This window comes from Phodopus roborovskii, unplaced genomic scaffold (assembly GCF_943737965.1).
Source record: "Phodopus roborovskii unplaced genomic scaffold, PHOROB, whole genome shotgun sequence".
Lineage (NCBI taxonomy): Eukaryota > Metazoa > Chordata > Mammalia > Rodentia > Cricetidae > Phodopus > Phodopus roborovskii.
This window is the reverse complement of record NW_026126599.1, coordinates 5574361-5599419: the sequence shown is the minus strand read 5'-3', so window position 1 is coordinate 5599419 and position 25059 is coordinate 5574361. Positions and strand designations below refer to the sequence as shown.

The 25059-nt window shown below is 50.5% G+C and overlaps 1 protein-coding gene across 1 annotated transcript in view; it reads right to left on the bottom strand.

Moving 5' to 3' along the window:
- Positions 1 to 4648: 4648 nt before the first annotated feature.
- The window catches only part of Grid2ip (Grid2 interacting protein), a 35556-nt gene continuing 15145 nt past the window's right edge, over positions 4649 to 25059 (bottom strand). The window contains exons 4-22 of the mRNA XM_051205317.1: positions 24829 to 24914; positions 23493 to 23562; positions 22488 to 22582; positions 22064 to 22247; positions 20274 to 20428; positions 17830 to 17970; positions 17063 to 17160; positions 16760 to 16877; positions 13674 to 14029; positions 12699 to 13115; positions 10014 to 10101; positions 9289 to 9366; positions 8632 to 8828; positions 8076 to 8231; positions 7855 to 7941; positions 7218 to 7347; positions 7002 to 7120; positions 5083 to 5247; positions 4649 to 4879 (exon numbers count right to left, since the gene is read on the bottom strand). Coding sequence (XP_051061274.1) covers positions 4808 to 4879; positions 5083 to 5247; positions 7002 to 7120; positions 7218 to 7347; positions 7855 to 7941; positions 8076 to 8231; positions 8632 to 8828; positions 9289 to 9366; positions 10014 to 10101; positions 12699 to 13115; positions 13674 to 14029; positions 16760 to 16877; positions 17063 to 17160; positions 17830 to 17970; positions 20274 to 20428; positions 22064 to 22247; positions 22488 to 22582; positions 23493 to 23562; positions 24829 to 24914 — 2812 coding nt within the window. The 3' untranslated portion in view covers positions 4649 to 4807. The remainder of the gene's footprint in view (positions 4880 to 5082; positions 5248 to 7001; positions 7121 to 7217; positions 7348 to 7854; positions 7942 to 8075; positions 8232 to 8631; positions 8829 to 9288; positions 9367 to 10013; positions 10102 to 12698; positions 13116 to 13673; positions 14030 to 16759; positions 16878 to 17062; positions 17161 to 17829; positions 17971 to 20273; positions 20429 to 22063; positions 22248 to 22487; positions 22583 to 23492; positions 23563 to 24828; positions 24915 to 25059) is intronic.

The window sequence follows — 25059 nt, the reverse complement described above, 5'->3', positions numbered from 1 at the left end:
CACTTGAGGCTGTCCTTGCTTTCTCTGTCAAAGCTCCATGAGTGGGAGAGAATCCTGTACTACTGCCAAAGCCACTTACCTGGCTCACACCAATTGCAGAGGTGTGAGGGTGTCCACTGAGCCTGGCTCAGGTCAGCATGGCCCAAATGACCCAGACCTTGATCACTAAGTGGGTTGTCATTTTAAAGCATTGTGAGTTAAGGTCTTTCATTCCAACCTCTTGGGGCCTAAGGCAGGAGGATCCCACGTTCTAGGCCTGCTTGAATTATAAATGAAAGAATTCAAGACCAGCCTGGGTAACTTAGCAAGACTCTGTCTCAAAATTTAAAATTTGAAAGAAGGTGGGGATAGAGGTTAATGGTAGAACACTTGCCTACAATCCACCAATAAGAGGCTGGGGCTTGGCCCAGCAGCAGAATGCTTGCTTGTCCAGAATCCCCCAGTGACAGTTCCATCCCCAGAATACACGTGGTGGAATAAGAGAACTAGCTTCCTCAGGTTACCCTCTGACCTGCACATGCCTCCATAGTGGACACTCCCTAATAAATAAATAAATGGATGCGAAAAATTAAAATAGAATCCCTTAGTGAGGAAGGAGCTGTGGGAGCGCACAGCTCAGCAGCCGAGCACCTGCCTATCATGTCCATTGGGAAAACGTAGAGGAAAACAAGGTTAAGGCCAGTTTGTTACACAGCGTTGACACAGCAAACTGATAAGGAGAACCCCTAGCTAGTGGTTGGCTTGTCAAACTGCCATCCAGTGGCTGGATCTTCAGGCAAGGGGCTTGTGCTTCTAACTTCAGGAAAGTGCTACGGAGTTCTGCCTGGGCCTGGAGATCTTGCCTGGTGTTGTCTCTAATCTGTGGATCTCACAGAGATTTTAATTTAATTTTTTTCCTTTTTTGCCGTTCTGGAGACTGAACATTGGAGCCTCATGCATTCTCTGTAAGCACTCTGCCACTAACTACATCTCTAGTCTCCTCTTCCTCCTATTTAGCATTTATTTCAAGGATAGAGTCTCAATAAGTTACCAAGGCAGGCCTTGAACTTTCTATCATCCTGCCTACTCTTCTGAATAAACTGTGGCGATTGCTACCTCTTCTTCTTCTCCTCCTCCTCCCTTTGAGACACGGTTTCTCTGTGTAGCCCTGGCTGTCTTGGATTTCACTATGTAGACCACACTGGCCTTGAACTCAGGGATCTGCTTGCCTCTACCTCCTGAGTGCTGGGACTAAAGGTGTGAGCCACCACACCCGGCATAAGCTGTGCTTTCCAATCGTGGCTCCACCAGAGATTTTAAAAAATGTATTATAGTTTATTTATTTGTACACATATACCTATGTGTACATGCAAAGAGGCCAGAGGACACTTTTTTTCTTTCTTTCTACCCCATATACGCACTGGAGATTTGAACTCAAGTTGTCAGGTTTAGTGGAAAACTCCTGACTGACAATATGGGTCAAAACTTTTAAATTCAGGTTTATTTATTTAATTGTATGTGTATGGATGCTTTATCTGCGTGAATGTATATGCATGCTTGGTGCCTGGGGAGGTCAGAAAATAGACACCATGTGGTGGTGAGATTGGAAACCCATCATCTGCAAAAGCAACAAGTGCTCTAAGCTGAGCCAACTTTCCAGTCCCCCAACAAGGCTTCTTTCTAAAAACAAATGCTTTTGTAAGTGTATGGATGTTTCCCCTGCTTGTATGTCTATGAACCACATGTGTGCAGTGCCTGTAGGAGCCAAAAGAGGGAGTCAGATATCCTCGAACTGGAGCTACAGGCCTTTGGTTGTGAGCCCCCAGGTGAGTGCAGGGAATTGAATCTAGGTCCTCTGGAAGAGCCGCCAGTGCCCGAAACCACGAAGCCCTGCTCCAGCAGCCAAATAAGGGTTATTGGCACCCTTTCCCATGGACACAGGTACCAGGCACTGTGTATGAGTTTTGTGGCTAGGGCGAAGTGTATGCTGACTAGCCAGTTTCCTCCTTGACACATAATGTCTTGTTTTGATGGGATGGATGAGCATAAGAAAGGAACAAGGAGAGAGCACATGCTCAGAGTCAAGCACTATGGAAAGCTCTCAAGTACCAAATGTGGGCTGGGGATCTGCTCAGTGGGTAGAGTGCTTGCCTAGCATATAAGGCTCTGAGTCTCACCCCAGCACTGTCTAAACCAGTTGTAGTGGTGCATGCCTGTAATCCCAGCACCGAGGAGGTGGAGGCAGGAGGATCATCTTTTACATAGTCTGAGAGCAGCCTCAGTATTCTGTCTCAGAGAAAAGAAAAACAAAAGGTTCCAAGTCCTGTCTGTTGGATGTTTGATTTTTATGGGAGGAAAAGTATCTGAGGGTCTGGAGAAATGGCTCAGTAGTTAGAAGCACCCAGCTTACACTCACCAACTCCAGCTACCGGACATCTGATTCCCTCTTCTAGCCTTGAAAGACACCAAACTCACATGGACAAACCCACCCATGGATGTACACATACATATAATTAATTTTTAAAATCCAAGATACAGAATGAAAACCATTCACACTTTTCCTGGAAAAAGTCAAGTGAGGAGGTGGGGTTGGTAATTCATGCCTGATATTCTCAGTAAGCAGGAGGCTGAGGCAGGGGACTGACACAAATTTGAGGCTTGCCTGGGCTACAGAGACTCTGTCTCAACAAAATAAATGATATAAATTAAAATAAGGGCAAACTGGGCTTTGTGGCACATGCCTATAATCCCAGCAACTGGGAGCAAGAGCCAGGAGGGTTCAGAGTTCAAGGCCAGCTTGGGCTACACGAGACACCATCTCTAAATAAATAAACAAATAAATATAACAAGGGCTGGAGGTGTAGCACAGTGGTAGAACCTAGTGCACACAGGGCCTGGGGTTTGAGTCCCAGCAATATAAAATAGATTTAATTTAAAAATGTTAAGAATGGCCCTGAGTAAAGGCACATGCAGCCAGGTCTGCAAGTTGTCCTCTGACTTCTACACTGTGGCACACACTCGAGCAAACACATACAGAGTAAACACATTTAGGAGAGAGAAAGACCCAAAGAGAACCGAAAGCAGGGGAGAGATGCCTATTGTATCTTATTGTAGGAATCTGGGGCCCAGAACACCGAAACAAACGAAGGGAATTCTGTTCATTATCGCACACCACAGGCTCCAGGCAACACCTCTCTATTCCAGACTTACACAATGCAGTCTTGAGGATCCTGTATGTACGTCCCAGGCTGTGTCATCTGACCCCAAACCTGCCCTGCTCATACAACCTGTTCCAGGGAATGTCATCACTATCCAGGTGAAAAGCTCTGCAGTCGGTCACTAAACTGGTGTCATTACCCCATCTAGCCATTTCCACGTCCTCTCTGCCCTAACCTTCTGGATTTCCATTCTACTCCCAACTGCTCCACCTGGAGTCTGACCACTTTTAAATAAGATCTGAGCTGGTGTGATTGAAACTTCAATTCTCAGGGCCACCAAGATGGCTCAGTGGGTAAGGCTGCTTGCTGCCAAACCTAATAACCTGAGTTCAATATCCAGGACCCACACGGTGGAAGGAGAGAGCCAACTCACACAAGTTGCATCTGACCTCCACCTCCTCTGTACACACCCCTCCCGCTCAAACTTTATACAGAATTAAAACCCCACATCTCTCAGTTTTGCCTGCACCAGGAGGAACAAGCCTGCCATTCTTGGAGGCCAAGGCTGAAGGCTTAGGGGTTCAAGGCCTACTTGGGCTATAGGGTGAGGTCAAGGTCAGACTGGGCAACTAAGACACATCCCAAAAGTAGAGAGAGGGCTGGGGTGTTGCTCAACGGCAGAGTGCTTACCTAGTGTGCTCAAGGGCCCTGGTTCATTCCCTTGACAATATAATGCCAGCACTGGAGAGGCCTAGGCAGAGTATAGTGGTGAGTTGGAGGCCAGCCTGAGCTACATAGTGAATTGGAAGGCCAGTCTGTAATATAGTGAATCCGAGAGAGAGATAGAGAATAAGAATATGGAACATGGTGGCACATGCCTATAATCCAAACACTTGGGAGGTAGAGGCAGGAGGATCAGAAGTTCAAGGTTACCCTTAACTACATAGTGAGTTTGAGGCCAGCCTGAGCTATACAAGGCCCTGTCTCTCTAAAATAAAATAAAATAAATTCATAAAGAAAATAAAGCTTAGATTCAGTGGCCTAATAACAGTTGCTCTCCCTCCAGTCTGTCTCAGTACCCCAATCTGTTCTCTCTCCTGTCCCATGCTGTGACACAAACACCTGCAGCCTCTACAAACCCTGTTTCACAGTCTTCATCTTGCCTGGCCTTCTTCCTCCAGCATCCATGGAGGCTGTTATCTTGCAGGCTTTCTGGTAAGGGCTTAGCGGAGTCATCCCAAAGTGTCCATCTCTGGTCTGGAGCCCACTTCAGCAGATTCAGAAAGTAACCCTGTACATCCCTAGCAGCGCTCCCCACCAAGCCACAGACAACTGCTCCAGGCCACTGGCCACTTGGCAATCCACCCTTAGGTGGGACATCCCCTGACACACAGCAGCATTTTATTCACCATTGTGGGCATCGAGGCAAGGTGTGGGCCATGGGAAGCCAAGCAGGCTGTCTGGAAGATGGAGGAAGATGGGCAGAAGAGTGCCAAGTGGAGCTCAGCAGCTGAGGTAGCCGGAGATACGTGGCTGGGAACCCCACCAAGCCCTTCCTGCAGCCAAGCTGCATGATCAAATACCCTGGACCCTGTGGCATCCCTCAGGGGTTGCAGCCTCCAGCATCAGCCTCTGTGCTCAGACTGCAGAAAATGCTTTAGTGGCAGCTATCACCAGGCCAGGGGTGAAACCATCCCGGAGCTGCGTGGGCCATCCCCTGCCTGCAGGTCGCTGAGTGCTCTCTGGAGATAGGGAGAAGTGGTCAGTGGTCCCAGAATTGATGACACCCTTCCCGACTCTTCCTGGCACACAGATGACTAGTGCTGAGGCTTGTGGCCCCATCCCACCAGGGACTGGATATGCTACTCACTGATACCCTTTCCCAGAGGGACTTGGGGCGGATGTCTCCTAGCCCACCTCCATTCTAGGGCCACCCCTGGCTCACCTCAAATTTGCTCATGAATTCTGAAAAGATTCCAAAGAAGGCCTCTGAGGTAGTGGCCTTGGAGTCCTCTCCGAAGAAGGCCAGTGTCTTTCCTAGCTCTTCCATGGCCTCCCGCTGCAGCCCGTCCAGTACCCGCAGAGCTGGTTGTGCCGTTTCTAGAAAGGACTACGGGGGTCATTGGTTAAGGAAACAGCCACTGGGTGCTCTACCCTTTTCGGCTGGAATGTGACCCCAGATAGCCCTAGCTGCTCCACTCCCTCTCTGCTCTGATAGACTCTTCCTTCCTTCCTTCCTTCCTGCAGGCAGAGAACTGTGCCCCACCCCGCACCTACCCAGCTACAGGTTCCAGGCCACCAGCCCTTAACTTCATGCCGAATTAATTTACATTATGTACAGCCTTAGACAATCCTCGCTCTCTCCGCAAGGGGGTGCTATCGTCTTAGCGAATTCTGCTTAGTATCTTATATACTTCTTAGTATCCTTTTGTTATTATTTGTTTTGTTTTTAGACAGGATCTCATTATGTAGACCAGGCTGGCCATAACTCCAGCTCCCTCTACCTCAGCATCCTGAGTGCTGGGATTCCAGGTTTGAGCCCCAGTATGCTGGGTTCACTGGCTACCTCTCAGACCACTCATTTTGGACTGACCCTGACTGCCTGACACTTGGTTTCTGTGTTTATTTGAGATAGGATCTCTTGTAATCCAGGCTGGCTGGGAACTAGCCAAAAATCTGAGGATAACTTTGAAGTCCTGATCCTCCTGCCTCTACCTCTGAGTACGTGTGTGCAATACCATGGCAGGCCTTTTCTCTTTTTCTTTTTACCCTCTTTTTTCCTTCCTTCTTTCCTTACTCTCTTTGCTTTCTTTCTTTAAACAGTTCAAATGCCCATTGTTTCTGTCCTCTAAAGGTAAGCTTATTCCCCGCTATGGCCCTCCACAATTTAAGACAGTATCTGGTACATTGTAAGAAAGTCCTGGGAAAAGACCCCGGGGCCCTAATTCAAAGTTCAGTGGGAGGGCAGTTAGTTATTTAGTGTGTAGAAGGTTCTGAACTCAATCTCCCCATCGCCTTTCTCATCTTGCTTTTGGCTTATAGGGCCTGACTGCCCAAGCTTCTCCTTGTCTCTTGTGACAAGTCCCCACCATTCTTGAGGACAGATAGTTGTCAACATGTCAAAGACTATAGCAATTATGGGTGGGCCTGGTCACCCCAGATATTGGGAGAATGAGGCCAGAGAAGGTAAGTCCAAGGCCTGCCTGGGCTATAGAGTGAGTCTGAGGCCAGCTCCGACAGCTCAGAGAGACTCAGCCTCAAAAGGTAAAGAGGGGCAGACTGGATCTAAAGCTCAGCTCAGTGGTAGAGTTTTTGCCTAGCTATGTCCATTGTCCTGGTTTCAATTTCCAGCACAGGAAAAAAAAAAGCAGATAAATTGTTAGAGAGAGAGAGAGAGAGAGAGAGAGAGAGAGAGAGAGAAGTGTAGATGTAGCTCAGTGGTAGAGCCTCTGCCTAGAATCCCACAGGGAGGGGCTGAGGACAAGGCTTGGCAGTATCATACTTGTTGGAAATCCTCCAGTGCTGGGCTGGCTGTGTGGCTCAGCAGTAGAACATATGCCTGTATACCCAAGGCCTTGGATTCAATCCCCAGTATCACACACACACACACACACACACACACACACACACACACACACACACTTGCACACGCACACACAGGGACTCCATCTTAGCTACTGAGCTTTGGCATAAGCAGGTGAACGCTACATAACCAAGGATGGCACTTTTCAAAGGATCCCTGGGTACACACAGCCTCTGCCTGGAATTTCTGCAAAGGTCTACACTGACCACTAGAGCCATAGTCAGCTTTATCTAACCATCCCAGAGTCCAGTCTGGTGTTGGAATGTGTGATTAGAGGATACAGCCATGACCACAGCAAACCTGTCCTCACTGGAGGGGGACATGCTCTGGCAGGCCACCTGAATCTCACTAACAGTGCCGTGGAGGTCTGCCAGGTCACCAGTCAGGGCTCGTTGGTTCACTGCAAGTAAGGAAAGGTGCAAAGTCTTATGCAGGCTGCATCCCCAGCTCAGGGCAGCAGCATGCACCTGCCTCCCTCACCCATGAACCCAGCCTACCTTTAGCAGCCAGGGGTACAGTGGGCAGATCCTGGGCAAAGCCGAGGAGCTCAGGGAAGTGCTGGCTTAGCGATTTGGCAAGGATGTGCAGAAAAGTGGATTTCCCATCCACTGTCTTGGTGGAGTTTAGCTGCAAGGGATGCCCAACACAAATGCTCCTCAAAGTCCTGCCCACTGGACTTCTTATCACATGACACCAGGTTTTTCTGTGTTCCTAGAATTCTTAGTTTTTGATACTCTTTCCAATTCCCCTCCCCTTTTCTAGATCCTGGAGCTAAGCTAGAGAAGCCGCCTTCCATGCTCCTACCCTTTGCTTGAGTCACATCTAAGCCTATGTGCAGCAAGTGTGTCTACACACACACACACACACACACACACACACACACACACACACACTCCCAGGGGAAGAACTTCACGGGCATAATGTTTTCTTCTTCTTCCCTGTTAGGACACTTTTTGTTATATGAGTCAGGTTCTTCTTTAGCCCAGGTTAGACTCAAATTCCCGACCCTTGAGCCTCAACCTTCTAAATGCTGGGATTACAGGTGTGGGCCACCACCTTGGCTCCATCATTTTCATAACTTGACATAGGCTTGACCAGGTCTGATAGCCGGAGCAAGTGACTACTGGCCCTCACCTCTGTCAGGAAGTTGATCTTGAAACCGGTAGTCTTGTTGGTCTTGGGCTGTCCATCGTTGAGATAGTTACCCATGGCCAACACAAACTGTGGGGAAAAAAGCAGGGGTGATGGGTCCATAAGCTCGTCCCACCCCTGACCCCATGTTTTTGGTTTCCAGGCCGGGAATCCCAGGAGACTGAAGATCAGATTAAACACCCAGGGATGGGAAGTGGCCTGACCTCCAAGATCTTGGCCAATTTCCGACTGTTTTTGAGTTCCAGGGATGCTTGTCGCAGGCACTCGAGGCTGCCTCGTATCTCCTCTGTCTTCTCCTGTAAGGTGGCCTGGAAGTGTAGACTGCGCAGGCGTGTCTTGTATTCGGGAACCGACAGCATCTGCCGGAAGGTCAGGGCCAGGATTCATCCACCCCCAGCCAGTACCTTCTGCCCAGCCTGGGGAGGGAGTCCTCTGACTACTGAGCTGGAAAATTTAGCTCGACCCCTATGGGATGCTCTCATCCCATTTGCCTTGACCTCCGGTAGGAACCGACCATCAAAGGAATTAAATTGGGGCACGCCTTTAATCCCAGCACTCGGGAGGCAGAGGCAGGCGAATATGTGTGAGTTCGAGGCCAGCCTGATCTACAAAGCTACACAGAGAACCCCTGTATTGAAAAACGAAAAACTATGGACAGTCTTCACGGGACTTGGGACAGAGGCCAATTTCCGACTGCAGAGGGAGCCCAGGGGAAGGGGTCCTTAGCCATGGCGAGGGTCTGGGGTTCGGTCTTAGCACCTGCAGGACAAACTGGTCCGGCTCACTGAGGCGACCAGGAGCCTCGCGGAAAGCCTGGTAGCGCTGCTCCTCATCGGCGTCGGGAGCGAAAAGCAGCAGCTGCGCCAGATGTGCCGGCTCCAGGCGCCTTGGCTCCATGCTCATGAGCACCTGCCGCAGCTCGCCAGGGGTCAGCTTCAGGTGAGCTAGGAGGATGGCTGCGGGCGGGACACCAGGGTGAGAGGGGGCGGGGCCAGGGAAGGGGAGGGGCCCAAAGAAGGGGTGGAGCCTCAAGGAAGGGAGGGGAAGGCTTGATGATTAGGCCTGGCTACTGAAGGAGTATAGTGAGGATAGGGAGGAGGCGCCTGAGAGAAATGCCTAGTGGAGAAGGGAGTAGTATGGGCGTTGCCAGAGACTAGGGGTCTTGGAAGACTACAAGGGGCGAGATCCCCAAAGACAATTATCAGGAAGATGGGCGAGCGGGAAACTAGGGAAGGACGAAGTAGATAATATGATTGGAAGTGGGGCTAGAACTGAGGCCAATAGAGGGTCCCTTAGGAATGCACCTGAGTCCATATAGGGTGACCTATTTATCTGGGTGACAAGTCCCAACCCCCACGTCGGAATTTTGGGTCTCAGCTTTTGTGACCCAGAGGACGGGCCCCTAAGGCTTCTCACAGGTGTTGTAGGCCTTTTTGTGGGACAAGATCTCCACCACTTCCTTCTTCCTGAAGGGCTCGGGGCCGGGCACTGGTTCTGGAAGGGAAACGGGAGAGTTTAATGGGGAACGGGAGACTAGGCTAGGGCTGTGGCAGGGCCAAGGGAGAAATGTGGCCACAACCAGTGGTCAAGGACCCTCTTTCCAGCAGCTCCAGGCATCCAAACTCTCCTCAATTCCTCAGCCTTGGGACCCCTCAGCCCCCACCCCGGTCCAGCCTAAGGCATTTAGCTGACCCCACACTGCAGTCTCCACATATGCCCCTTCCCTGCACCCTTCAGACTGAAGTGAAAGCCAACCCCTTTCTGACTTTGTGATGTGTACAAGAACTGGCTGCGGAAGCGTGCAGTCACACTCGACCACTGCGAGGAGATATCTAGAAAGGACTGGGGGAGAGGGAGCCTGAGAAGGAAAACCATAGATGCTTTCTGCTCACCCTACCCCAGTTTCGTGACTTTCTGCAAACTACCTAGCCTCTCTGGGCTTCCTCATTAAGAAATGAAAGTTTGCAGGATCTAGCTTGCAGGCCTGTCAAAGCATTCAAGCATGCAGAAGGCCTTGAAAGTTTTGAAGATACAATAGCTATCAGTAAGTGCATGCTCTGGGGACTGGGAACTAGAGAATGCCTGGAAGACATCAAGCAGTGTGGTTTGGTGACACGGCCCAGGGCCATCAGGTCACTCACTTGAAGGTTTCTGGGTGCCGAAGTGGAGCTCCAGGTCCAGGTACTTCACCATGTCACTCAGCTTATCATAGTCAGAGTCCTCCCCAAGCTGCAAGGCACCATGGGAAGTTCAGAGCAGGCAGAGCCCAGGCAGCTGGCCTGCCTTTGTCCTCTGAAATCCATCCTAGGATCTCCCAAAGAGACAGGGCCCAAGGAGATTCAAGAGGAAAGCAAGAGCAAGTAGCACTAAATAGAAGCTGGGTGTGGTGGTGCATGCCTTTAACCTCCATTCTCCAGAGGCAGAGGTCTTTGTGAGTTTCAGGGCAGCCTGGTCTTGTCTCAAAAATGAAGGAAGAAAGAAGGAAGGAAGAAAGGAGGAAGAAAGAAAGAAAGAAAGAAAGAAAGGAAATTAGCTGGGGGTGGTGGTTCACACCTTTAACCCCAGCACTTGGGAGGCAGAGGCAGGTGGAGCTCTATGAATTTGAGGCCTGCCTGGCCTACAGAGTGAGTTCCAGGACTGCCAGGACTACACAGAGGGACCCTGCCTTGAATCACCACCCAAAAGAAAGAAAGAAAGAAAGAGAGAGAGAGAGAGAGAGAGAGCCGGAGAGATGGCTCAGCAGTTAAGAGCACTTGCTGCTCTTGCAGAGGACCCAAGTTTAGTTCCCAACATCCACATCAGACAGCTCATAATTACTGGTAACTCCAGTGCCAGGGTACCTGATGCCCTCTTCTGGCCTCTGATGGCACCTGCACTGATGTACACATATCTGCATGCACACATGCATTTTTTTTTTTTAAAGAAAGAAATGCTGCATAATCCAAGTTATAAGCTAAGAAACTGACTGTTTTTCGGATCAACAAAGCAGCCACTCTTGGTATTCCATCCATGAAGAGGGGCTGGGAAAAAAGAGTTGAAGAAGTTGATGACAATTAAGAGGACTAAAGAGACCTAAGGGGTTTGTCCTGTTTTAAAGTCTCCTCTTGTGTGTAGTGGTCTTTTTGCACATATGAACTCATGTGTGTGCATGTGTGTGTAACCCAGTGGGAGATTCTTTATCCTGCCTCACAGAGATTTGCCTGCTCCTGCCTCAGGAGTGCTGGGGTTAATGCACCACCACTTCCAAGCCACTTAAAAAAAAATGAGCGCTGGGAATCTGAACTCAGGTCCTCACAGTTGAGCAGTAAGTGCTCTTACCTACTAAGCTATCTCTTTAGTTTCATCTACCCTGCTCTTTTGAGACCATCTCATCACTAAACTTAGAGCTCTACTGATTGGCTGAATCAGTTGGCCAATGAGCTCCAGGGATTTGTTGGTCTCCACCCTCCTCAGCCCTGGGGATTCAGATGTACACCACCATGTCCAGATTTTCACAGGGAAGGGGGGAGCCGAACTCAGGTCCTGATGCATACGCGGCAGGCACAATGACTGAGCCATCTCGTAGCACTCTCCTACCCTCTTTTTGAGATAGAGACTTGCTATGTCACCCAGACAAACCCTGAACTTATCATCTCCCTTCCTCTGCCTGCTGAGTGCTGGGATGACTGGTTTGTGCCACCACACCCTGCTTGAGGTTCTCCCTTGCAGAGAATGGGTTCACCACAGAGTTGCCTTAGGCAGGATGAACTAGTGCTATGGCAACTGAAGCTGTGATAGGCCAGGGCCTGGAAGCTGGACCAAAGGGATGAGACAGTATGTGCAGGAGGTGACCCCTCCAATGGCCATACGGGGGTTGGATCAGGTGAGGATGAGCGTGGCTGCTGAGGGAAAGATCCTAAAGGAAGACAGACAAGTAGAGAAATGGTCTCAGAATGAGGCTACTGGGCAAGAATGCCTGGCAGGGTGGGTGTTCAGTGTGTTCAGCCTTGGTGACCAGGACAACAACACTGGAGAGCAAGCTTGTGGACTTGTCTCAGGCTTGTAGGAATACGGTCTCCAGGACCCCAAGACGAGAAACTTCCATTCTCTGGGACATGCAGGCCAGGCTGGCCTCAAACTCACTATATAGGCAAGGGTGACCTTGAACTGTTCCTCCTGCCTCAATCCTCCTAAGTTTTGGGATTACAGGCATGCAGTCTGATGCCTGATTCATGTGCTTGGAGTCTCACTTCAGCCTCCTAAGTGCTGGAATGACAGGCATGAGCCACTGTATCCTGCTTCCCCTGGCCATATTTAAAGGAGCAGTTGAGCTCAGCATTTTGGTGGCATTGAGACAGGAGGATCGCCATGAGTAAAAAGGTATAATCTAAGAGAACTAGTCCAGCCTCAAGAGTGGTGTTTTTTTCTTTTTCAGGATGGCAGGGTGTTATTTCCTGAACTCCCCACTGTGCTTTTGGCTTGGGGATATGTTTGTCTTTGGGAAGCCTGTCACTTCTCTGCTCAGGGTGAGAAGGTTCAAGGAATATTCTAGTTGATGTCAGAAGAGGCCAGGAACTGGTGAGATGGCACAGGTGCTTTCACCAGCTTGATGACCTGGATTAAAGCCCTATGGTTTCTGTGATGGGAAGAGGGAACTGACTCCTACATGTTGCCCTTTGACCTCCACACCCATGCCCCCTCCCACACACAAAATAATGTAACAGATGCAATTAAAAAGAAAAAAAAATGAAGGGGAGGAGAGTAGGAGGAGAGGATGGATCTTGCCTTCGATGCTGCTATCCAAACCACTCAGCCAGTTGAGAGCCACTGGCCCTCAGGTCACCTACCTGACCCCAGATAGTGCCTTCTGAGTTCTCCACCTGTTCCCAGCGCAAGCGCTTGACGCTCATGTGGCTGGTCTCGCTTCGGCGGTGGCCCATGCCCCGGGATAGCATGGGGGGTGCGCAGGGCACGGGTGGGGGTAAGGGTGGTGGAGGAGGGGGTGGGACCGGGTGGCTGAGCTGGTTGAGGGGTTTGGTCAGTGACTGAGGAGGACCTCGGGGACCATCGGAGGAGCGAGAGCTGGGTTTGGGGTCGTGGAAAGGCAGGGGTGGTGGGGGTGGTGGGCTGAGAGGGGGCGGGGGAATGTGGTCGGAGATGGAGGAGTAGGTCAGAGAGCTGCCCTCCTCGCTGCTGCTGACACAGTCGCTAGCGCTGCTTCTCTCATTGGTCACAAAGCTGCCCTGGTCATCATGGAAACTCATCTGTCCAGGGGAGAACAAGGTGAGTGGGAAGTCAGGCTGGAGCCCTGCAGACTGGAGCAATTGCATGTGGGTAAAACGGGCAAACAGGCGGAGAGCAGAAGGTAGGGGCCAGGATAGGCAGCCTGCTTGCTGCCTTAGCCTGAAGCCGTGAGTGGGATCGCCTGAGAGTACGTGGGACAGATTGAGACAAAGAGTGGGCTAGCCTGAGACACCAAGTACATGGTGGTAGCCATAGGGAAAGGATGGAATAGCCCAGGGAAAGGTATGGAAGCAAATGGTGGGTTTGACCTGAGGCTGTGAGCTGGGTATCCGAGGATGAGGAACGGGGTAACCTGAGACAAAATACATACAATGGCCTCAGGCAGGGGCAGGATAAGTATAAACGGGATAACTTGGGGTCACTGCAGCTGCAGAAGTGGAATAGGGTAGCCTAGATAGATTCCAGCACAGACTGAGACAGGGGTGACACAGTCTGAGGCAGTCTGCAGTGGAACAGGGGACATTATACCCTCTATAGACCTCCACCCCTCAACTCTCACCCATTCACATCATGCCCACCTCCTCATAGTCATTCTCAGGTGTCAGGAAGTCATCCACAATGGTGACCCGGGGACCCAGCTGCTCACTCAGCACATCCAGGAAGCGATCTGTGTCTCGACTCCGCACGGGGTGTGAGAAGGCGAAGAGCTTCCTACGACTGGGTGGCCGGATGGGGTCTGGGCTTGGGGGGCTGTCGGGGCGGATGGATCCAAGGCCTGGCTGTGGGGAGGGTGCCCTGCTGCTGTCCAAGCTGGCATAGGGGTGGGACTCCGAGCTGCTGGGGGAGGCCAGACTCCCAGAGCACAGCGGATCATAGCAGGGGGTTGGCAGGAGCCGCTCGCTGGGCCAGGAGACTCCAGACAGGGTCCTGGGTCCTTGATTGGTGGTGGAAGGAGAGAAAGCCTATCAGCCAGTACCCAGCATGGGGGGAGGAGTGGGTCAGCTGTCTGTCCTAAGGCATGCCTTCTTTCTCTGGGCTATTGCCTCCCAGGCTGTTCTCCGAGAGTAACTACAGACCATGGCAGGTGGATCAGAGAATGTCTCTTGGCTTCACTTCATGCCCTACTCCAGCTCACCTGGGAACATACCCCAAAGGTCTCACCAAGACCCATGATGGGTCTTTCCACAGGCCTCAGGCAAGAGTCATGAGGCACCACCCCCACCCAGCAAGCCTCAGATGCACAGTAGAATCACTGTTTTTCAATAGTGGAGACCAAGACTATGGCCTTGCACATGCCAGGCAAGTATTCTGTCAGGTATATCGCCAGATCCCCCTTTTCCATTTAAAATGATTATTTATTTATTTATTTAGAAACTGAGTCTCATATAGCTCAGGCTGACCTTGAACTTTCTAGGTAGGGTTGAAGATGACTTTGAACTTCTAATTCTGCTTTCATTTCCTGAGTGCTCCAACACAGAAGTGCTCCCACACCCACTCCATCACTAGTGTGTTCCCACACCCACTCCATCACAGGTGTGCTCCCACACCCACTCCATCACAGGAGTGCTCCCACACCCACTCCATCACAGGTGTGCTCCCCCACACCCACTTCATCACAGATGTGCTCCCACACACCCACTCCTTCACAGGTGTGCTCCCCCACACCCACTCCATCACAGGTGTGCTCCCACACCCACTCCATCACAGGTGTGCTCCCCACACCCACTCCATCACAGCTGTGCTCCCACACCCACTCCATCACAGGTGTGCTCCCCACACCCACTTCATCACAGATGTGCTCCCACACACCCACTCCTTCACAGGTGTGCTCCCCCACACCCACTCCATCACAGGTGTGCTCCCACACCCACTCCATCACAGGTGTGCTCCCCCACCCACTCCATCACAGGAGTGCTCCCACACCCACTCCATCACAGGTGTGCTCCCCCACACCCACTTCATCACAGATGTGCTCCCACACACCCACTCCTTCACAGGTGTGCTCCCCCACACCCACTCCATCACAGGTATGCTCCCACACCCACTCCTTCACAGGTGTGCTCCCCCACACCCACTCCATCACAGGTATGCTCCCACACCCACTCCATCACAGGTGTGCTCCCCCACCCACTCCATCACGGTGTGCTCCCCCACCCACTCCATCACAGGAGTGCTCCCACACCCACTCCATCACAGGTGTGCTCCCACACCCACTCCATCACAGGTGTGCTCCCCCACCCACTCCATCACAGGAGTGCTCCCACACCCACTCCATCACAGGTGTGCTCCCACACACCCACTCCATCACAGGTGTGCTCCCACACCCACTCCATCACAGCTGTGCTCCCACACCCACTCATCAAAGGTGTGCTCCCACACCCACTCCATCACAGGTGTGCTCCCCCACCCACTCATCAAAGGTGTGCTCCCACACCCACTCCATCACAGGTGTGCTCCCCACACCCACTCCATCACAGGTGTGCTCCCCACACCCACTCCATCACAGGTGTGCTCCCCACACCCACTCCTTCACAGGTGTGCTCCCCACACCCACTCCATCACAGGTGTGCTCCCACACCCACTCCATCACAGGTGTGCTCCCCCACCCACTCCATCACAGGTGTGCTCCCACACCCACTCCATCACAGGTGTGCTCCCCCACTCACTCCATCACAGGTGTGCTCCCATACCCACTCCTTCACAGGTATGTTCCCACACCCACTCCATCACAGGTATGCTCCCACACCCACTCCATCACAGGTGTGCTCCCACACCCACTCCATCACAGGTGTGCTCCCACACCCACTCCATCACAGGTGTGCTCCCACACCCACTCCATCACAGGTGTGCTCCCCCACTCACTCCATCACAGGTGTGCTCCCATACCCACTCCATCACAGGTGTGCTCCCACACCCACTCCATCACAGGTGTGCTCCCCACACCCACTCCATCACAGGTGTGCTCCCCACACCCACTCCATCACAGGTGTGCTCCCACACCCACTCCATCACAGGTGTGCTCCCACACCCACTCCATCACAGGTGTGCTCCCCACACCCACTCCATCACTAGTATGCTCCCCACACCCACACTTATGTGGTGCTGGAAATGAACCCCAGGACCTCATGCACACCAAGCAAACACTCTGCCAACTGCACCCCAAGCTCCACTTTCTTAAAGTTTTGAGACAGGGTCTTGATAAGTTGCCTAGACTAGCCCTGAACTCATTCTCTAGCCCAGACAGGCCTTGAACTATGATCCTCCTGCCTCAGCTTCCTGAGTAGCTGAGATGATAGGACTGTTATAGGCATAGCTATTCTTGCTTAGACTGCAGAGAAACTTTCTTCCCAGCTACGCCATTCATGCAGCAACACGTACACTTTATAGTGTATCCAAGAGCCACTTGCTACCTTGAGGACTCATTTGGGAGGACACTCTGCTTTTTCAGAAGACCATATGGGGTGAAGACCATAAAGGACAAATGAGGGACTGGGACAAGCCAACCTTGATGACCCACTGCACGTGCTCAGAAGTCTCTGGGCTTCACTAGGACCCAGCTGCACACCTCTAAGGGGTGTGCCTAGGAGTAGGGATAATACATGACAGCAAGCTAGAAGGACAGAAGCCATACCCCCTCAGGACCAGAGGTTGGCTGAGGCCATACCTGCTGTGCCTACCAGGCTGGGGACTGGCGGAGAGGCCCGGGATTTGGACACCGTCCCTATCTTCCCCTTGAAGCTGCTGTTCAGTCTCGACTCAAGCTCTGCATAGACGGCTGACATCTAGTGGGCAATGGAAATGAGTCCAACCTCCTCCTACTGTTCCTTTGTGGTCTCAACAGAACCACAAATGGACAGCTTGTCCCAGCCTGAAATAGCTGCTGGGAAACTTTGGCCAGGGGGTCTCCACACACTGTCCACCCAGGCCTGTGATCATTGACTACATCTAGAAGGCAGAAAGACCTCACCATTTTGGGGTTAGGGGTCTCCGGAAGGGATGTGCCATCACCAGCCTGACGCTCGCCTGGGATCAGAGGTAGAGGCATCTCAGGGCAATCACCAGGACCTGCCAGAAAGGCGCCATGGAAACCTCATTATCCTCTCTGAGCTCTACAGCTCAGTCCAGACCTGCACAGTCACCACTCATTCTCACTATTCCCCAGGATCCTGATTCCTCATTGTGGTGGTTAATTTTGGTTGTCAGCTCAATCAGAGCTGGAATCATCTGGGTCACACGTTTGATGGTCTGTGAAGGTGCTGCCTGAAGAAGGATTACCCAAGAAATAAAGGCTCTACCCTGGAGTGAGCAGGGTCTTCTTGCACAGCATAGATAGAAAGAGATCTTATGGGAAAGCAGGGTTTTGCCTGCCTGTCTTCCCTCCTTGCTGGTGAGTGCATCTATTCTGCTGTTGCAGTCGTTGCCATCAGAACTCACATTTTTCATGTTCCCAATGCAGGCTGGATTAGTAGTTCTTTGGAACCCTCTGGGCCTTCAGCACTAACTGGGACCTGGACTGAGCAGCTACTGGATGCCCAGCGTCTCCAGCATGCAGATGGCCATTGCTGGTCCACTCAGCCATTTTCATGGAAGCCAATCTAATAAATCCCCTTTGTGATTTATATTCATTTTATGGGTTCTGTCCCACTAGAGAATCTTGACTGATACACTGATCGTTTCACTAACACCAATTTTGGGAGAGGAAAACAGCATCAGTTTTTCTATATGGGGCCTTACCACAGCTGAGGCTGGCCTCTAGGCCCTGGGAACGCAGGCTGCGACGGCACATGGAAGAAACTCTCTGGGAACTCCGTGGTTGAGGCTCTGGCGTGGGCTCTGGTGTAGACTCTGGCTCCAGATCCAGTGAGGATTCAGGTTCTGTGGTGGGACAGACAAGGTTTGGCATGTGACCCTTGTCCTGTCAGCCTCCACAAGCACAGGAGGTGAGGGAAAAAGTCACCACCACTGTATGTGGCCTCTGGGACCTGAGGCCTTCCTTCCTTGTCCCCAGGATAATGCTAGAGTTTTTCTTAGATAGTACTGAAGATGAAACCCAGTACCTTGTGCATGCTTGGCAAGAGCTCTACCACTGAGCCACACCCCAGCCCCTCACTGGGGGATTCTAGGTAGATGCTCTACACTGAAATGCATCTATCCCCAAATCTTTAGAGTAATGCTCAAGCAGATGACCTAAGACCAGAAATCAGGTACCTAGAGCAAGAAAATCACCACTGTGTTTTCCTTTCTACAGGTGATTTTCTTGCTCTAGGTACCTGATTTCTGGTCTTAGGTCATCTGCTTGAGGATTACTCTAAAGAGCTGGGGATCACAGTGGAGGCTGATGCTGTAGCCGGCAGGGCTCTTCTTAGGATGCTATGCTTCTAGGTCCCCAAATACCAACACCCAATAGAACTGGTTAGGACAAACTGAAAATGTTCTGGGCACATGCTGCCCTTCTGGGGACCCTGAGCTTCATGTTACAAGTTCTCAGCCCTCCCCAATTCTCCAAGCTGTAGGGAACAGATACCTTGAAGGATCATCAATAGCAAATCTCAGGGTCTGCGGATGCAGTGTCTGTAGCAGTTAAGGTTGCAGGACACTATGCTCATCCAATATTTACTTGGGTTTGGGGATTCGAACTCGGTCAGTTCTCACACGTGCACAGTTCCCAGGGCAGGAGTTTTAGGCCCACAGGGGACATACTCTAATAGTGTAGGTGGCCGTGGAGCAATGAGGTTGCATGTGGCCCAGCAGACCTCCAATGTGTGCTTGTGCACTGGGGTCTACCAACGTGATCTGGCCATGGGGCCATGATCCAGGTAACAGGTACTGATGAATTTGTAAACAGTGAACAGGACACATGAATTGAAATTTGTTTGCACGTGTATATATGTATATTCATATTTGCATGTGTGTGTATGCATGTGTTCATGCATGTGTGTACGTATGGAAGTCAGAAGTATATCTTCTACCACTCTCCACTTTATATATATGTTAAGGCAGGACCTCTCACTTGAACCCAGAGTTTGTCATTCATTTCACAAATCTAGCTAGCTAGTTTGATTCAGGGGTACCTAGTGCTAGTACTAGCACCTGGTGCTAGTATTACAGGTGGTCAACCTCACCGACCTAGCATTTATATAGGTGCTGGGAATCTGAACTCTCATCCTCCTGCTTGCTCAATAAATGTTTTATCTACTGAGCCATCCCCAGCCTCTTGTTTTGATTCCAAGACAAAATCTCACTATGGGCCTCTGTGGTGGTTTGAATGAAAATGGCCCCCATAGGCTCATGGGGTGTGGTACTATTAGGAGGTGTGGCCTTGTTGGAGTAGGTGGCTTCGTTAGAGGTTGTGTGTCACTGTGGGGTGGGCTTGGGGTTTTAAATGCTCAAGTCAAGCCCAGTGTTACCCTCTCTCCCTGCTGCTTGAAGATCTAGATAGAACTTGTAGCTACCTCTCCAGCACCAAGTCTGTCTGCTTGCCACCATGCTTTCTGCCATGATGGTAATGGACTAAACATCTGAACTGTAAGCCAGCCCCAATTAAATGTTTTCCTTTGTAAGAACTGCTGTGGTCATGGTGCCCCTTCACAGCAATAGAAGTTCTAATAAGACAGCTATATAGTCCCAGGCCGGCCCCAAACTTAAACTCTTCCTGCCTCAGCCTCCCCAAGTGCTGAAGTTACAGGTCTGAGCCACCATGCCTGGCTATGGATTCTTAGTCAAGGACAGGGATATAGCTCAGTGGGCAAGCACTTGCTTAGCATGAGCAAGGCCCTGGGTTCCATCCCTACTGATGTAAAAAGAAAATGTGGCTGAGGTAGCACACACCCAAATCCCATAACATGGAAGATGAAGGCAGGAGAATCAGGAGTTCAAGGCCAGCCTGAGCTACACATGAGTTTGAGGTCAGCCTGACTGTAGAAGACCCTGTTGGAGAGAAGAGAGAGGAGAATGAGAGGAAAAGGAGGAAAAGGTAAAGGAAAGGATGGAGAAATGAGCAGTCTCCAGTTATGCTGTGTTTGCTGCACACAGGACCAGCTGGGCAGGCACAAGCCCCAGTGTTGAGTATGTATTTGCCAGGGCATGTGGGTGTATGTGTGTGAGGGAGGGGCCTAAAGTGGCTGTCAGACCTCTGGGAGGTGAGAACAGGTATCTGCTTATTCACCAGGGATGCTCACCTGTCATGGCCGTGTAGCCCAGGAAGCATGCGATCTTCTCCTGGCACAGCTCCTGCTCCTCATAGGTCAACAGCTGGTAGAGGAACTGCCAGAGCACCTGCTTAGCAGGTGTGTCCAGAACAGGGTACACGTCGACAATGAGGGTATCAATGTTCCTACAGGTGGGGGTACAGAAGCAAGGAGCTCATCACTCAGGGGTGTGGTCCAGATGTGGTTCCAGGCCCTGAGATCCCGCTTATGCCCTGACTGCCACCCTTGAAAGGTGGAGGAAAGCAGCCTCCAGAAACAGTCTGCTCTGACTCAAATCCCAGTGTGGGCTGGGGATGTTAGCTCATTGGCAGAGTACTTACCTAGCATACCCAAGGTTCTGGGTTCAATTCCCACCACCATCATCACACACATAAAAAATGTAATACTCAAATCCCAGCTTTGTCATTTACCAACTAAGTGACTTTTCCCAAGTGACTTAACTTTTTCTCTTTTGCTTGGTCGGTAAAATTGGAAATAAAAATAACATCTACTGGGCTGAGGAGATCACCCAGCTGGCAAAGGCATTTGCTGTCAAACTCACTGGCTCCCGTGGGCACTGTGGCATACATGACCCCCCCCCATATTCAATAAATAAATGTTTTTTTAAGGAAAGGTTGGGGGTGAAGATGAAGGAGCATGTCACAGAAAGTTGTTAGTATTCCTTTTACATGTGATGAAGTTCCAAAGTTCACTATGGTGATGGTTACATATATTTGCAAATATACCGAAACCCCCATACCACTGAACTGTACAGTTCAATCAATGAATTCTGTCTAGAGAGATAGATGGACCAGTGATTAAGAGCATTTGTTTGTGGGGTGGTGGCGGCACATGTCTTTAATCCCAGCACTCAGGAGGCAGAGGTGGGCAGATCTCTCTGGGTTCAAGGACAGCCTGGTCTATAGAAGAGTTCCTAGACAGTATAGGCTACATAGAGAAACCCTGTCTCCAGAAAAAACAAAACAAAACAAAACAAAAAACACTTGTGGATCCAGGTTCCAGTTCTCAGGACCTACCTGGAAGCTCCCAAACACCTGTAACTCCAGTTCCAGGAGATCTGATGCCCTCTTCTGGCCTGCATGGGCATTGCACACGTGTGGTGCACTTACATGCAGGCAAAATACTCATACACAGAATTTTTTAAAATTAAAAACAAATAAATGACTGAATTATATAGCATGTGAATTATGTTGCACTATATATATACATACATATATATATTATTCAAAGGTTAGAATTATGTATACTTTAAACAAAACCAAAAAGAATGGACAGCCTTGCCGTAAGTTGTAACAGACATAGCTCTTGTTTAAAAAAAAAAAAAAAAGATTCCAAGGGCCTTGGTGGGAGCTGGAGTTTTCTTGACTTATGTCTCATTAACTGTTTCTGCCTGCCTCAATTCACAGAAAAGTCTGTATTTGCCCAAGGTGTCAGAGTCCAGATTTATCTGGGCATGTTGGCAATGGCCTTTAGTCTTAGTGCTGAGGAGGTAGAGACAGGCCGATCACTGTGAGTTCCAGCCCAGCTGCTTGATACAAAGCAAGACTGGGTCTCAAAAATAAATAAAGGAATACATTTAAAAGTTGGGGTTTGTTCCAGGGCACTTAAACTCCCTTAATACTAGCCATCGCCTTATTAGAACCTTCTCTCCACTCAAGAAGGGTGAAGAGGCACTGGCAGGAACACTAAACACATGTTTAGGTGGGACTTGGGTGGGGCCCAAACAGGTTAGGTCCCTACCACCACTATGCTCAGGGCACCTGTGCTGGAAGAAACTCTCAAGAGCCCGACAGACTCCATAGCGCTCCGGAGGAGTGAGGAGGTGGTCCAGCTGCTGGCTGAAGGTCCTCCCCTGGACTCGGATACTGGAAGGCAGGATGTCTGCCACCCACTGAAGCGAGGTGAGAGCCGAAGACCGGGTCGGGGAATCCAATGAATCTGAATCTGCAGGGGGGACCACAGGCATGGGGAGATATGGGTGACCCAGAGTCACCAGGTTAAGTGCACTTTCCCAGGCAGCTGGGGTCAGCCGCTTTCTGAGCTGGGGCGTGCAATTGGATAGACCCTTTGTGGAGAGCACTGAACAACATTGAACGCTGCGCATTGGGCTCTATAGCACCCCTGGCGGTGTTCCGGGGAAGCGACCAAAACAGTCCTGGGAAATCTATGACTTGATAGTCTCACCGCTGGCGAAAGGGACCGGTCCTTCCTCTACCACCAGCGTGGGCATTGCGCCACTGCCTTGCAACATGGACACAACCTTGTCGTGGGAGCAGTTCCTGCAAAGGAGATGGCCCAGGAGGGCCTAACAAAGTAAGCTCTGTCCATCATGTAGTGACCACCCAGCAAATTCACTATTCAGGAATAGCCAGGACCCTAACTTTCATATAAGTTACGGTCTTGTGCAGTAGAAGCCCCAGGCATTGGACAGCTTGGCCTGCAGTTGCCCTGGGCTTGGCATTCCTGGTCCTAGAAGGAGCTATTTCCATGACAATCCAGACATTTCCATGACTCCCTTCCAGAGCAAGAAATAATCGGTCTTTTCCATTCTGTGTCCCCAACATGTAGCTGTAATATTTTCAGTTGGAAGGATAAACTAGAGGTTCTGACAAAGTGGGAGGATGTATTCAAATGGAATCCCCACTACTGAGTGAGTGTGGTGGGACACAACTGTAAACCCAACACTTGAGGAGCTGAGGCAGGAGGATTTGCAGAATTTGAAGCTGGTCTGAATTATAAAGCAAGTCCAACTTGCCTGGACAACTAAGCAAGACCTTTTCTAAAAAAAAAAATAAAATAAAAAATAAAAAGGGCTTGCATGGTAGCTCACATCTGCAATCCAGCACTCACTCATTGGAGGCAGGTGGGTTTTCATGAATTCAAGGTAAGTCCAGGCTACATGGGGATACAGCCTGGGATACAGAGTGAGGCACTGTCTTTAAAAAAAAAAAAAAAGGTGTTAACTCTGAGATAGTGTTTGCATAACCAACCAAGTATTTGCATAGTGTTCAATTCCCAGTATGACAGGGGAGAAAAATAGCCTTCAGTGGAAGATGGATTGGCTCAGGAGACACAGGCCATAGGACATATGTCAGAAGGTGATCGGGGTCACTGTTAGTGTCCCAAGAGACAAATGTCTAGGAGGATAGCTTGTCCCCAAGCTCATAAGACACGGAAGGGACTGCTGACCTCATGTCCAGTCCATTAAGGAAGAGGATCCGGTCACCTGACTTGAGGGAGGCATTTTCAGCAGGGCTGCCTGGAGGAGAGAGAAGGTGTATAGTCAGTTGACCACCTCATAGTGGAATTGTATGGGACTCTCCCCTCTCAACCCCACTGTTTGGGCCAGACAACCATTCTTCAGTTTTACAGGTGAGAAGTGAGACTCAGGGCTATCTAGATGGTTTAGGGGGTAGGGAAGCTCATCTGACTACTTGAGTTTGATCCCTGAGACCCACATGGTAAAGAGAACTAACTCCTACAAGTCCTCTAACCGTCACACACACACACTGGATGACACATGTGTGCTCCCATCCCTCCTCCTCCTCAAAATAAATAAGTGTAATTTAAAAAGAAATGAGATTTAGGTACAACTGAGGCCTAGAAAAAGACTCACCTGCAAGTTAGCATTGCATTTCACATGCAGATCAACCAAACCACATCCCCACCCTGAGCAGCTCCTCCAGGGAGTCTCGCTGTCTGGGCCATTGTACACCTGCCTCCCTCAGACAGTCAGAAGGGACAGAAGCCCCTAGACCCAAGAGCCCATTGACACTGTTCAAAACCACTGCGGTGGTTAATATTGTCAACTGGACAGAATCTAGAACCGCTTAGGGCCAGGCCTCCAGGCATACCTGTGAGGTATTATCTAAATTAAGGTTGGCCTCTGAGATATGAGGGAACATCTTCATCATGTTAACCCATGTGGGGAGACCCCTACTAATCATGGTCAGAGATGCTCCCTGAACAGGGAGACCAGACACCTAAAATAGAGAAAGCAAGCCAAGTACTGGCATTTGCCACTCTCTGCCTTTTTTTCTTTCACTTTTATGTGTGTGCATATGGCATGCATGTGTGTGTGTTTTCATGTGTGTGGGTGCATGTAAATGTGGGATGGGTGTGTGTGCATGTGCAGTGCGTATACAGAGGCCAGAGGTTAATGTCATACTCCGCTGATCTTCCCACCTTGTTCACTGAGTTCATCCTGGAGTTCATCCATACAGCTAGCTTGCTAGCCAGTTTGCTCTGGGAGTCCCATCCCTCCTCCCTCCCAAGGTTGGAATTACCGGCAAGTTACCATCCCACCCAAAATTTAGTATGTTTTCTAGGGATCCAAATTTCATTCCCCATGTCTACTCAACAATTGCTCTAACCATCGAACCATCTCCCCAGCCATTACACTCTGGTTCTTAACTTTGGATGCAATTACTAGATAGCATGGATAGCATTACTAGAGAGAGATACAACATGGTTTCTCATCTCATTCCTGATCTTAGCCACTCAGGGTAACCTGTCCATCCCTCACCAGGCAAGACAGATTCAATCCAGACCGGTCCATGGCCGCGCAGAGTGAAGCCGAAACTCTTGTTGCCCTTGTAGACTCGAACAGTCCTGGGGGAAAGAATGAGATGGGGTTGGAGGTGGGTGACCCGCGGATGTCTCATGTCCTTGTCTTCCCAGATACCCACTGTACAATTCTCCGACCCAAGCTCGCGCACGATCGGGCAATGTCCCCTACTGCCACCCGCGCGCGCGC